At 33.8% G+C, this 14,900-nt stretch overlaps 1 protein-coding gene across 1 annotated transcript; it reads right to left on the bottom strand.

Moving 5' to 3' along the window:
• Positions 1 to 7,433: 7,433 nt before the first annotated feature.
• Wee1 (Wee1 kinase) lies at positions 7,434 to 14,052 on the bottom strand. Its single transcript, XM_073968187.1, has 6 exons — positions 13,460 to 14,052; positions 12,517 to 12,699; positions 12,136 to 12,451; positions 11,338 to 12,042; positions 8,202 to 8,341; positions 7,434 to 8,136 (listed from the first exon to the last, which is right to left on the bottom strand). Exons 1-6 carry the CDS (start codon positions 13,821 to 13,823, stop codon positions 7,982 to 7,984), a joined length of 1,863 nt encoding a protein of 620 aa, XP_073824288.1. The 5' UTR covers positions 13,824 to 14,052; the 3' UTR covers positions 7,434 to 7,981.
• Between the last annotated feature and the right edge of the window lie 848 nt (positions 14,053 to 14,900).

Genomic DNA, 14,900 nt, shown 5'->3' with positions numbered 1-14,900 from the left:
CACTGGGGCCTCAAAGTTTCCGTGGGCCCTTTATATAGCTAATATTAAAATCAGACCCGATTTTCAATATTTTTGTAGGATTACTTGTTTAGCCACAACAAAGAACTGGTAAACTGTTTTCATCGATTGGACAAAAAATGTGGTCTGAAGAGCGATTTCTTTAAAATTTTTATGGACCAAAGGCGAATTTGCATGGTACCAAAGGTGAACATTCACAAAATCACTCTACAGACCACATTTATTGTCCAATCGATGAAAACAGCATACACAGTTCTTTGTAGTGGCTAAACAAGTAATCCTACAAAAAATTTTGAAAATCCGGTCAGATTTTAATGTTAGGCCCCAGTGGCACGTGTTAAAATATTCCGATTGAGCCCAAACATTGGCAACCTTAGGGGTCGATTATCGATAGCAATTATCGTTGCCAGTTTTCAAAATTACTTTATGTATGGCAACCTTCAACTGAAGTTGCGAATCTCAGTTGACGAACCGGCTATTTTTCAGCAACCAGTTATTTTCAGTTGCAGTGAATATTTTCGAAGAAACGAAGTAAAATTGAAAGGAAAAAAATATTTAGATGTGATGTGTTCTTGTTTAAATTGCCCTATATGGAAGTTTAGTGTGGAAATTCTTGTCCAATTATATGAGGAGAACTTTACAAACAGTGCAAAAAAATATTAAGCGGATGCCTTCACTAATCTAGAGGAAAGAAACATGTTCAAAGTAGATTTTTTGATCCGTGTTTTTTTTTTATCGAAATATCAAATATTTTCTTAACAAAATATACTAAATATAAGGCAAATAAATGTAAATTTATTCTATATCCGTGTTTAAATTTCAAGCCTTTTTTCTTCAAAAAATATCAAAATTCATTAAATCGTTTATAAATCGACCACAAAAATATGACCGTTTTCAAAACGAGAAAAATAAACGATTATCGAATTGCATCACACGTCTTTTTGATCAATTTTTCCATAGAACAAAATGGAATATGAAACCGATATCAAAAACAATTCGATGTCGGAAAATGTACATGCATCACACCTACAGTCGTTTTTGACTCGTTTTGAGCTCGAAATCTTTTCCATCACATACCTGATAAACATCATCTCACCATCAGTTTTCTCACTCTCACCTCCTCCCTTACTATAAACATCATAAGGGAGAACAAAACTTACGTTCGTGAGAAAAGTTGCTATCATAAATGTTAAAAAAAGTGAGAATGTGAGTCAATTTTCTCTGGCCGGAACGCTGATGTTGTGTAGTCCCGGGTCAATCCGGTACAGAGAACCCGCTGCCGTGGGATTGAACAGCATTCACACGGACACAGTTGCTAAGACCATAAGCAATTTTTGTGTGAATGCAGTCATCGGAGCACATCCCCCATCTATCGCAGCTGAAGAGCGTCAGCTGCCACGACAAACCAGAGTAGTTTTGGCTCAATTACGCTCGGATTTGCAGTCGCCTAAATTCCTATTGGGCGGGAATCGATCGCACCGTGCAAGACATCTGCCCAGTATGCGGCATGGGCCCGCACGATACTAAGCACCTATTAAACTGCCGCGCCAAGCCTACTCATCTGACTCCAGTGGATCTGTGGTTACATCCCATCGAAGTAGCCAACTTCCTGGAACTGGAGATAGACCCAGAGCCAGATTGAACAGGAGCACGAACATACAAACTGTAAAGGCGAGAAAAGAAACGACAACCTTTCGGTTTGGTTGATGATTCAATTCTAATTTTATTAAAATAAAATGAATTTTACAAAATAATTCTTAGCCTATTTTCTCTTATTCTATGCACTTATCACTATAAAAAACTGCTCCCTCGCTGAGTGCATTATCACTTACATGCTGCCTAAAGATCGCGTCGTGCATGTACTCTGTCGATCCCTTATTATCAGTACACACACATTGTTTTTATGACTGCTGGAAATTCTCAATTTAAAAGACATTAAAATTTATGCACTTAGCAACTTATCATAAAACATACATTGATAACATTGTACAACAAAATTGAACTTTTTTTAAAATTACAAGAAACCCCTCATAGATTATGAAAGAGGACCGAAAAAAAGAAGACACGTGTATCGGCGTTTTGAAAGTTTACGTCGGGAAGTAACCTGAATACGCGTGGCAAGTTCCGCCCATTTCTACAGGGTTTGAAATATTTGACATCAGATTCCTTGGAATCCTTGCATTTTAGGTATAAAGTGTCTTTGGCAATATTACTGACAACAATGCGGGGTATCTTTTTATGAAAAAAATTGAACCTCATGCGAGTCACTAAAGGGGTTTTTTGGTCCATTTTTTTCAAAAAAGTTTAGAAACTCCTTTAAAATGAGATCGTATCAAATCAAAATATTCCACAAATTATTTGTCGTAAAATTTTATTATGGGTCCCCGAATACACAAAACTCTAAATCCTACCTAAACGCCAGGAATCTGCCAAAAGTAAAATCACGTTTCATTCAATTTTGTCAGAGCAGGAGTAGCTGCCACCATTATAGTATTTAGGACCATGCCAAAATCATGGATGTTAGGACTCGTATGTTAGATATAATCACTGGAGAATAGCCGTAGACTATCCCCGCATTTTTACATACAGTATCAGGAACCTATGACTTATCCTGAAGACGTTATTTTAGTTTATAGTACTAAAATACGTAATTTTTCAAAGTCCGATCTGGGTTATCAATATTTTCCCTATATATATTCACCATAGATATTTCAAAAACCGTTTGGATCGAGCACGCATAATCTTCTGTAAGAATTTATTATGAAAAAACATCAATAAAATATATTTTGTGACCGCAGATAACGAAAATGTCAATAAAAATGGTAGAATATGGTCCTAAATATTATAGCTACTAATTTCTTTACTATTTCTTCTTTTAACAACTTTCGTCTAAAACTAATGGGTCTATTCCGTATTGCGACGCGAGTCGTGTAGCGTTGCCAGTTGCAATTTTTCCATTACGTATGGCAAAAGTCGCCCGACGACGTCAAATTCTGTCGCCATAAAGTTCATTTTCCGGCGACAACAAATTAGCTGTCGCCGTGCATTTTTGCAAACGAAATGAAACGTAGATCACATTTTCATTTATTTTAAGTGAATTTATTTAATATTATATACTTTTTTTGGTTTTTCAGTACTTATATTGGTAAAAATTACCACAAAACAGCAATTTGAAACGCTGTTTGAAAAAATGGAAGCCCACCGAAACGTAGCTCGTGGAGTCAGACTTTTTGGCGAAAATAAAGCCACTTTGCATTTTTTTCAAAGAGAAGTGAACATTTTGCAACTTTTTTTAGGTGTACGGGAACGCATTTCGGGAAAAAAATGTGTAAAAACTTTTTAGTTCTGGAACGAAGCTAATATTTGCAATAATTTTGTCTTGTAGATGTCTTAAAATATGAAATTTCATAAAAATATGAAATTTCTTGAAACTTTTTTGTACTGAGGAGTAAACGAACAACATCCAGTAACAATTTGTACAAATTTTGAGTAAACGAACACACTGTTTGTTTTGTAATACAAAATGCCTATTTGCATTGAATTCGCGGTTTTTGAATTAGATTAGCAAAAGCACAACTCACTTAATTCAACAACCGTGCATTGATTTATGGATTTTTAAGTGACTGGAGTCAGCGATGTGTGATGTTGTTCTAATAAGCACATTTTCTTCAGAATGTGCGAATTGGTGTAAGCATTTTTTTAATTAGTAGGCAAAAATAATTTTTGTGTATAAAGTAATCGGAACTTTTTAAGTTTGTAACGAATTTAAAAATTGTATGTTGATACGGAGTAATTTTAGTTAGGGGTTTAACGAGTATATCGCTAGTTTTACTTATTCCTAATGATCGCTAGAACTCGTATTTTGCATATTAAAAAAAAAAATTCAAAAAGATAAATTCGGATATTTTTCTCGATTATTACATATTTTTGCGTGTTATTACATATCGTCACCATAAATTTCCGAAGAGGTATCTAAAAAAAAAAAAAAAAAAATAAATAAATAAATAAAATACGTTTTTGATTGAATCTAAAGCCTTTACCTAATTAACTGCGTGTTGCGTGTGCGTTCAAAAAAACAAAAACAAAATAGGGTAAGTGCACCTAATGTCGACATGTACCAGTAGTCGGCACCTTTTGAATTTGAACTCAAATAACTAAAAATTAAGAAAACAAAATAGGAAAATAATCCTTAAAATTCTTCAACAATATTGTCAGCTAACTTTATATAACATTTCATTGAGCTAGGACCAATTATTATATCGAAATTTAAGTTTTTGTCAGTGAGGGTTTTTCACCAAAACCGAAAATGCATGTTTCTTAAGTAAAAAATTGTGGAGATGTTAACCTTATAAGCTCTGTAATTATTTTAAAATGAAGAAATTTTCCCCAACATTTTTGTTATATAGGTAGAGAACAGTTAAAAAAACACTTCAGAAAAAGAAATTTTTAAAAAATATTTATAATTGTGCAATTTTTGCTGATGCCGACTTTAGGGACAAAAAAATATAAAATTTGCCTGAAGTCGGCATGGGGTTATAAACATTGATTTTTATCAATTACTTTTAGCTAAAAATTATAAAAAATACTAAAGAAATACTTTAAAGGCTAATTAATAGAAAAATAGTTTCAATTTGAAAGGAACTTTAGCGATTTTAAGCAATATTAGCCATGATTTGAAGTACGTACGTTGTGGGGTGCCGACAACTGGGTAATAGATGCCGTCTACTGGTACGAACTAATTTATTTAAACAATATGTTTAAATTTCCTTATTTTTTGAAGTAAAATCAATAGACACGTTTGAAATAAACAAGAAATGTATAAATAACTAATACTTAAGCTATAGTTCTTTCAAATATTTAAGAAAAAATGTAAAGTATGCATTTTTTCTTTATTTAAATATAACATGCAGACTACTGGATCATATCATGCCGACTATTGGGGAATGGTGCCGACTACTGGTGAAAAAGCAGTATTTCACTAAAATTGCATTTTTTGCATGCTGAACAGAAATAATCAAAAAAATTGTTTATATAATCTAAAACTACACAAAATAACGAATCATAACAAATTAAATTTAATTTGATTGGATATTTAGGCTCGGAATGACATACGGCTGAAGATACGAGAATCCTTAAAGTGCCGACTACTGGTGCACTTACCCTACATGTATTTGTTTTTGTTTTCAATTTGAAATACATGTATTTTCTTTTTGTATTTTTGAACGCACACGCAACACGCAGTTAATTAGGTAAAGGCTTAAAACTGAAACACGTGCCCTTGAAAAATTTCAAGCTTCTACGTTCAAAAATAACGATCCTATTCAAGAAAAGGCATTTCGGAAAATGGAATAGCATTGCAATAATTTGGCATACGTATGTACGTTTGTGTGATCGTTGTCGTGTCATTGAGGAGACTAACACGTTTTCAATAGAACGTTAGTCGTCTGATTTAAAATAATATTTTAATAATTATTGCCAACAATTCTTTTGAAATTGATTTGTTTTTACTTGCTGTGCTGCGTTAACAGAATCAACCATGACTCTTTTTCTCGTATTTCAATACATATGGTCTGTTCCAGATCTGCAAAAATCTACTAATTTTTACTACTTTTTTGTTTTGTTCGAACATTTTTTATTGGTGTAAAACAGTTAGATTCTTGCAGGTTTTTGTATCATATAAGAATATGCAAAATCCGAAGTCTACTAATGACATATTTTACAGTACATTTTGTATGCTTTTATTAAGCAAACACATGGCGATTATAAATATTTGCAATAATTTTGTCGTGTAGATGTCTTAAAATATGAAATTTCATAAAAATATGAAATTTCTTGAAATTTTTTTTCAAACTCCCACACTGTTTGCTGGGGAGATTTTTCCCACAAAAAGACACAAAATTCTCCCACAATTCAAGATAGAGAATGTATACTTTTTTCCCATGGGAACAAATTCCCAATTCGAACTTCATTCAGAATGAGGGGAGATGGGAAATGGGAAAAAAACTCCCACAAAATTTTGTTCAGAATACGAAAATGTGGGAATGGGAAAAAATTCCCAACTCCCATGCGTTCAGAATAGGGCTGTATACGAAAATGTGGGTATGGGGAAAAATTCCCAACTCCAATGAGTTCAGAATACGGCTGAATAAGAAATCTTTCATTTTATTTGTTTACGATAGGCAATTTGGCCTCGAGAAATTACTCGCAAATTTATGCTTAATTACTCGATAACGAATGTTGTCATCCTAACATTGAGTACTCAGGTCGAAACAACTCGATATCGAATCACATAATTATTACCCTTAATTCGCCTTCAGGATAACCTTACTAAATTTACCTTGAGAAAAACAAATATTGACTTTCAGAACACAACGACACATTACATACCTGAAGGAAAATAAACTTTGTCTGTCGACCTCTGCAGCTGGTCCTCTACCATAGCAACTTATTTTAATCTAGTTGCCCTATATCTACCTACCTCTTCATTTAAATATCTCCCTTCTTATCTACTTTAGGTTATTCAAGATCTACATGATCTTGATTATATCGTAATATATCGATATCGTTATAAAACTTGTTATCGAATTCATTGTAGGACGAATTCTATGATACTAATCGGATGTTAAAAGATAAAGAAAAGAGTGTATCGTGAATATGTGGACTGGTCCAAAGGAACTACTCTGGAAGTACTTACTTTATCGATTGGTCGAAAATTTTTTGCAAGTTAAAAAGGAAAGCCTAAGCCACCATTATATGCCCTGCTTTCGCTGTTAGTAGCAGCTCATCTGACATATAGGCTGTGGAGTGGCTTCTCTGTCATCGAACTTTTCATTTCTCACTTGCAATGAGTTTTTTACAGTGATGAGTTTTTTTCTCATTCAACCTGTATGGCTTCTACGACAAACGCTTTTAAGCTCAGCCTTCATAAAGAAATGTTTGTAAATTTGTTTGTTTTGTTTGTTTTGAAATTCCACGTTATTCTGGAGATATAGCATCAGAATCTTTGGTAACTCTCCGAATTTGGAAAGTGTTACGGAATTTGGTATAGAAACAAATTTGCCAAATTATATTGAATTCGGTTCCGATTTGAATATAGCTCTCATATGTATATATTTTCGGTCGATTTGAGGTACTTGATGTAACAAAACGGTTCAGACTTAATATAGCTCCTATACACATATTTTGGGCCGACTGCATGTACCGGACGCACTGAACACAACATTAATGAAACTTGGAAAATGTGACGCGATTTGGTCTAGAAAAGCCAAAATTCGTCAAACTATGTTGAAATCGAAATATCATATATTCGACCATGCCCGACATTGATCCTTTATTTACTGGTGTGTAATTTGACCTTATATTAGACTTAGAAAAAAAAAACATTCTGACACACGCAATGAAGAAACATGTAATTATTTTCTTTAATTGTATTTATTAAATAAAAATGCTTAACAAATATTTTATATCAAATTCGAAAACATTAAAATTCAAATTTAATTTTTACAGTCATAATTAGATATTTGAGAAGACAAAATGATTCGTTATGCGGATATTTTTTTGTTATGTTAACAAAAAAGGGAACAATAGTTTTATCACTAGAAACAAATAAATATTATTAAAGGTAGCTAAGAATCTAATATATTATACTTTCTTATATACAAAAAAATCCTTCCTTTTTAAATATGACAAATTTTAATGGGAACGGCCATTAAAATAGCATATTATGTATTTATATTTAAACGTATTCAAATATGTATGCACAAACATTATACAAATTAGGTATCTCATATTCATGGTGAATAGGCAGGCTAATTTAACTTGTGTATGAGTATAATATATACGTCATACGTTAATAACTCTTGTTTGACAAAAATTCACATATGTATTATAATGAATGAATAAGTAAAAACTTCAAGTATATTTGTTAAAATAAATATCAATAAAACGCAAACGCAATAACAAATTAATACTTAAAATTGTTAATAACATTTTTATTGCGATCTCGCAAGCTATCTAATTTACCACTTAAATTGGGAGTGTTATGTTTTTTACGTGTAAGTGAACGAAGACATCGCTGATCTGTTAATCTTTGGGGACTATTAAAATGAGAGTGATGTGCTGTAATAAACAAATATTTATAAATACATTTACGTGAATAGCAAATTTTTAAACAAAAAACTTACCTTTTAGATTTTGTTCATAAGCTTTGATAGTTTTGCGAGCTTCTCTCAGTTTTCGTAATAGTATTTCATTTTTACGTTTTTCGATTGTTAATTCCTGGCTAAGCTGAGCTTTACTCTTTGATTCCAATGAATTTAAAACGCTAAAATAAAAAAGACATTAATTGTAAGTACAAAATCTAACTATAAATTAATAAAGATGAGATATTTCTATGTATGATGATAAATATACGTTATAAAGTGCATTATTTTGATATATTTTTTTAGCATCTGCCAAAAAAATTTAAATAGAGTCACTAGCTGATGGCCTTAGTAGCCAATGCTATCTTCGTTTATTAACTTTGTATTTACTACTAGTTAATGTAATAAAATAAATAAATAATAGAGTCATTACACGATAATTTATCAAAAAAGTTTTTTTTTCATAACGTAAAAGCTCAACCAAATATTTTATTCGAAACATAAAAAGTATGAAAAAGCAAAACAAAGGTCTTTACTTTATCCAAACTACGGAGACAGCATTTATCAAAAAAGTATTTTTCATAACGTAAAAACACAGCCAAATATTTTATTCGAATCGTAAAAGTATGAAAAAGCTAAACAAAAATCGTTACTTTATCCAAACAAAGGCACTCAATATGTAAAGCGCAAAATATTTTTCAGCTTCTGGGGGCCACAGTAAACTTCATGGTGGTTATTCTGAACGTAAATTTCCCGTGAGTTTTCTCACTTTATCCTTTAAGTTACAAGGGCTGAAAGTCAAAATTCACGGGAAATTTTCGTTCAGAATGACCCCCAATATCTGCAACAATAATCATAAATACTTCAAATACGGAATAAACAAACCACGTTTATAAACTGCACAGCGGACAAATCTAACAAATCTTCGTTTTATGGTGGATCATAAAAACGTTTCGTTACTATAAAGAAAAATTCCCAAAAGTGGTTATTGGATTAGGTAGAAACACGAGCGACTCCAGGAAAGACAACGACATTCGCACACGCTTGCTCAAATTGTTAGACGAAACAAAGGATTGCACAACTCTCAACACACGCGTAGATGAAACTCAACGACTCATGGATTTACAAACAGACAGAAAATTGATGGAGCATCAATCGCATTTATATTGGGCAGTCAAGAAATTCGACAAAAACTGGCCTCCAGCCGCGTTTGAAATGTTGAATAATCAACTAATGTGTGGAAGCCAGTCGTTTGTGGAATTCAGAAACAAGAAGTCCAAAACATGTAAAGTGAAACAGGGAGTTCTCCAAGGCGGAGTAGCGTCCAGCGTTGCCGACAGTTTTTGATCGGAAATCGTCAAGAAAATTTGGAAAACCGTCAAAAATGGTCATCATGGCCAAGAAAAAATTGTCATTCAAAACTGGCTGACCGCTTAAAGAGGGCATTAGTAGGAAGTTAAGAAAGCTGAACTCATAATTTTTCTACAACAAAATAGATATAATTAATATTTTATCTCGAAAACTTTTCAAGGAAGATTTTCATCCATTAACAAAACTAAACGAAAATTTCAGGTGATGTAGTTTGAATTTGGGGCAAAAACTATAACTGTATTCCAGATATGTACCTAAATATAGCCAATCTGTCTGGAAATTGCTATAAAACATTAAAAAGCTCATAAAATCGAGTTTGGAAAATTCTTTCCCTAAAGTCTTTTGTGAAATTTTAGTCAAAATCGTCGTTTAGTCGTCTTTTATTTCATACAATTCGTCATTCGTCAAATCGTCATTTTTCAATTTTGGGCAAAAAATCATCAAAATGACGATAAATCGTCAAATTCGGTAACACTGGTGGCGTCTTCGGAACTGTTTAACCTCCTCCTTTCTGAAATTCCATACACCATACGGCATAGAGATCGTAGTGTATGCGCATGATTGTACAATGACATATGTCAACAGGGTGCCTTCTCATAACACTTGGATGTTGTTGATGTAATACCTGCTTGGGGACTATCACAGTGAGCATCCATGTCACGATTTAATGGAAAGGCTTCCCCCACCCAGGCACTTCAGGAGAGATCTTCATGATCTAAGGATAAAAGACAACCTCTAGACCAACGAGCCTATAAGGCAGACTTGGATAGTATTCACACTGATGCAGTTGGGCAGGTAGTACAGAGATACATACTGTATGAATGCCCTATTTGGCCTACTTGGGGACCATTCTCCATTCATGGCAGCGGAAGAACACCAGCTGCCAAAGCAAACACGAGCGGTTACAGTCCAGTTAAGATTGGACGATGCAGTCGCCTAAATTCGTATTGATTGGCCCGAATTGATGCCACGCTTCATTTGTTTAGCTGCCCAAACCTATTCAACTGATTCTTTATGGACGCAGCCAGTCCAAGTTGCAAAATTTTTGAGACTGAACAGGGGAACCAGATCCTGATAGCTGAAATAATACACCAACGAACATAATTCCGTTGCTACAACAACAAACCAGAGTAGTTTTGGCTCAACTACGCTTTGGATTGTGCAGCCGTCTAAATTCCTATAGAGCAATTATGGATGACGCCGTAGAAAACTTCTGCCCAGCATGCAGCACAGGCCCGCACGACACACTGTTCTTTTTCAACTGCCCTGCCAAACCTACTCAACTAACTCCTTTAGTTTTTTCCTACAATCCATTGATACAGCAACATTTCTATTTGTATTATGAAATATACCTTTCTTGTATATAATTTTGTTAATTAGGGGTATGAAATAGAACTATGTACTTGAATTTTTATAAAAATTTCAACTTAAACTCGAGATTCATAGGGTGTAAAACTTTAGTCGCTGACTGTACATTGTAACTGAAAACCTGAAACTTTTGTAGTTTTCTCCAATATACGTTCACAACATTTGAAAGAGTATTTTTTCTAAGAGGAATTTTGATCAGTGTAAATTTCAGAGGCTTATTACAAGGGTTTTACACGTACCGTCTTTAACTTTTGCTAATTTTTTTTGCTAAGCTTTTCGTACAAAGTTTTACTTTCATTGAAAGTAAGAGGGAAATGTAAACACGAAGATAGCATGACTCGAACCCCCCGAAGTCCTGGACAGAATATCGCTTCTTACACCCTATGTTCACTAAATTCTGTTTTTCAATATAGTAATATGTTGCACAAAATTTACTTACGAATGATTAAATATCGATGTCGATGAAGGTCTTTTCTCTGGATCTGAATGGGTCATCATTTTAATAAGATCATTAAATTCTCGACTCAATGTAGGTATATCTGGTACTTTGTTATCTCTTAGATTGTGCCATTCTGGACCGTTTTTTGGTAGTGGACCCCCTCCGGCAGCTTCATACAACGTCAAACCCAATGAGAATATGTCGGCTTTGAATAAATTCGAAAAATCATCTTCCAGTATTTCTTTGGGTAAATAACGGCAATCTCCCTCCTCAACACATGGCTCATTTACCGAAGTAACATGTCCCAAATCACCAATTTTGTAGGTAATTAACCACTCAGAATTGCTTAGTTCTTCATAAATTCCATCCATACCGGTTTCATAACATTCCTTTGTTAACGGTGGCATTACAGTCTTATGTACTGAAGGCACTTTCGTAAGAAATATATTTCCTGACTTCAAATCCATATGAACCAAATCATTGGAGTGGATATAACGTAAACCCTCAGCAACGTGTAATAGGAGTATTCTTAGTTCCGATTCTACCAAGCAACGTTTTTGCAGCAATGATTGTAAACTGCCACCGTTACAATACTCATTTTGTATGAGCATATGGTTGTCTTCGGCCCATGCTGAGTAATAGCGAACAACATTATCGTGTTTTCCCAAAACCGCATGAGCCCAAACTTCATTAAGCGCTTGTTTTCTGTAAAAAATAATAAATGAATTTATTAAATAGCATCTTAATTAATGTTCTTTTTAGCTGTGTAATGTAAATCCAGACAAATTCAGAACTTACTCAAATGAACTCCCAGCTACAGGTTTAATGCTTTTTTTAATTGCGTATATGCAACCATCCAATCGATTAAGGCATTGATACACCATTCCAAATTCGCCAATTCCAATAACAGATAATTCAACAAATTCTTTTTTATATCGGCTTATATTAGTATCTTGAAGAGCAAGTCTTTTAGGAGCTTGGTGCATTTCGGTGGACTGTTCGTTATCATTGTTCATATCTTCGTCGCTATTTAAAAACATTTGCAACGAGCGATTGCTTAAGTTCTCACGACCGATTTGTGTTCGGCAACGTTTTTTATTATGGGCCATAAGACCTAGAAAATTAATTAATCAACCTTTTGAATACATTACCACATATAGGTATATCATTCTAACTTACTATCTGGGGTAAAAGGATTAACATTAGCTGTCTGCTGTTGCATAACGTTGTCTAGGGCACGATTGTGTAATGGTAGCGATCGTGGCCTCTCTGCCGTCTTGAGGAAAAGTGATTCTTGCCTTTTGGTAAGGTCTGAGGCCGCCGCCAAAGATAAGTGATTCAATGCTTTTCCGCCAGATTTTTCTAAAATTATAAAAAAAGACACAGATATAAAATTAAAAAATGTTATCTATGTTTTATGTTTTATTTTTCGTTTGGTTTCTGGCTCACTTAAGTCTTGTTTAAGGCCAACTCGTGAATCATGTTGATAGTTTACCAAAGTAGTTATTTCATTGTGTCCTGATTACTACATTATACATTTTGCGGAAGCGCTTAAGCCGCTTCTCTCGAAATATGAGCAGTAAGTACTCTTAATATTATATAGTTTCTAAAAGTTGACAAAAGGTAATATGGATAAGTATTTTTACTGCGGAAGTCTATAAAAACTAATTCAACCCAATTATGAATATCAACTCCCCGTGTGTTTGCTCACTTTTGCCTTTAAGTTGAAGGGAGGAAAGACAAAACTCACGGGAGATTACATTCATAATTGCCCTGATTATTGCAGAGGGAAGTTTATTCAAGTAGTCGGGTATTGGACTCTATCTAAAACAAAAGAGGAGTCGTCCAACAAGAAAGCATTCATTCTATAAAGGCGGACTTTATAGTTTAGCCGACTTCTATTATCCGCAAAAAATATTTTCTTTACTGGGCTTAGGAAGAATTTGATAGAATCGCAAGCACTAAGGAAACTACGTAGTTTTATATCTCAGAAAGGCTGAAGAAATCAGCAGGGTCGTCTTGTGGTATAAGCGAGTGATTAAAATAGACTTGTTCCCAAAATAGAATGTCACAAGTATTTGTAATTAATCTTTTGTTAAAAATAGGAATACAGTACACATACCATTTTTAGCAGGGCCACAGTGTTCCAAAATAGTTTTGGGTGTTGCTGGCGTGTCAAAAAGTCTCAATGCACGAACTTTACGATATGGTGGAGAAATGGACATCGTTTTTGGTGTTTTGTCACTATCATTGTTGTTGTTGTTGTTAATAGACTTTGCTTTGAATGGACTATCTTCGCTGCCACTTGTTCCTTCGTCATCTTCATCACGGCTAGGTGACGCAAACCGTAACTTTCGTGGTAATATAGTAGTACACACTGGTGAAACAGGTATTGGAGGCGACATCGAAGGCGAACACATTTCAATTTCTAGTTGTTCTATCGAACTACCACCACCACTGTTTTGTAAACGCGAACGAAATGCCATTTTATCTAATGTAACACTCTTTTTTCACAAATTTTATTGTTGTTGTGCAACTTGTCAATTATTTTGCAGTATATTGTTTGTAAATGTTTTTAGAAAACACAATTCACATGAAAAAATGCTAAACAAAAAACTACAAACACAAACCAATGAAATTAAATTGTAATTTAAAAAGCCATGGTACTAAAATTCTGTGTACTAAATATTGATAACAGCGTTGCCAGATGATTCTAAAAAAATGTCAAATATACATAGGGTAGTTCACACGGTGTTGATAATCGCACTAGGTAAAGTTCTTGAAGCAATATGTCGTATAAATTAAGGGCTTGTTTCACTAATGCCGTAATTTCTACGCGTAGTTATCTATGTCGATGGTCAGACTAGCACAATTTCAACATGGCGACGTCAAGTTTATAGGCGAGGGGTTATGAAGTAGTGAAACCCATGTACATGGTTTTCTGTGTTTGTTGTGTTGCCTCTTCTTGTTCTTCGTTGCAAGATTTGTTCTTCAATTTTCTTTCATTTTTATTTTCTCAAGCAAACGTTAACAACAGAACAAACATAAATATATTTAATAAAAACATTTAATTAATGAAATAGTGAAAATTTAACTATTAATATTAATTTAATTATTAATTTTAATTATTTTGTGTTGTTTTTTCGTTTATTTATGTCTTCTTTTGTTTTTATTGGTATGAGAAACACAACAAACGCGAATGGTAAAATAAAGAGGACACGCAAAGATCTTAAATTTCACGTTAACGTGTGTGGACATTAACGAAATTTGAAAAGAAACTTTAACGAAATTGGTTTCATGAAACCTTGCTAGTCTGACCATCGACTATGAGTTCATACCCAGCAAAAAGTTTGCATCCGCGGATGCAGTTAAATCACTAGAACAATTGCCGCTGGAGTACATCTTTTCCTATGAATTCACCTATGAATTTTACAAGAGAGCGCGCAGCTAGAATGCACTCCATTTTGCTTCCACGGCACACAGCTAGGATGCACTCCATTTTCGATCCAAATCACAGCCTTTGGTGTAGTGTTTTGGATTGAATTTAAATGCAGTCTAAAGAT

Source organism: Musca autumnalis, unplaced genomic scaffold, assembly GCF_047663935.1.
Source record: "Musca autumnalis isolate F117 unplaced genomic scaffold, ASM4766393v1 scaffold_2, whole genome shotgun sequence".
Lineage (NCBI taxonomy): Eukaryota > Metazoa > Arthropoda > Insecta > Diptera > Muscidae > Musca > Musca autumnalis.
Note: the sequence above shows the minus strand (reverse complement) of the source record. Positions and strands in the feature narration are given on the sequence as shown.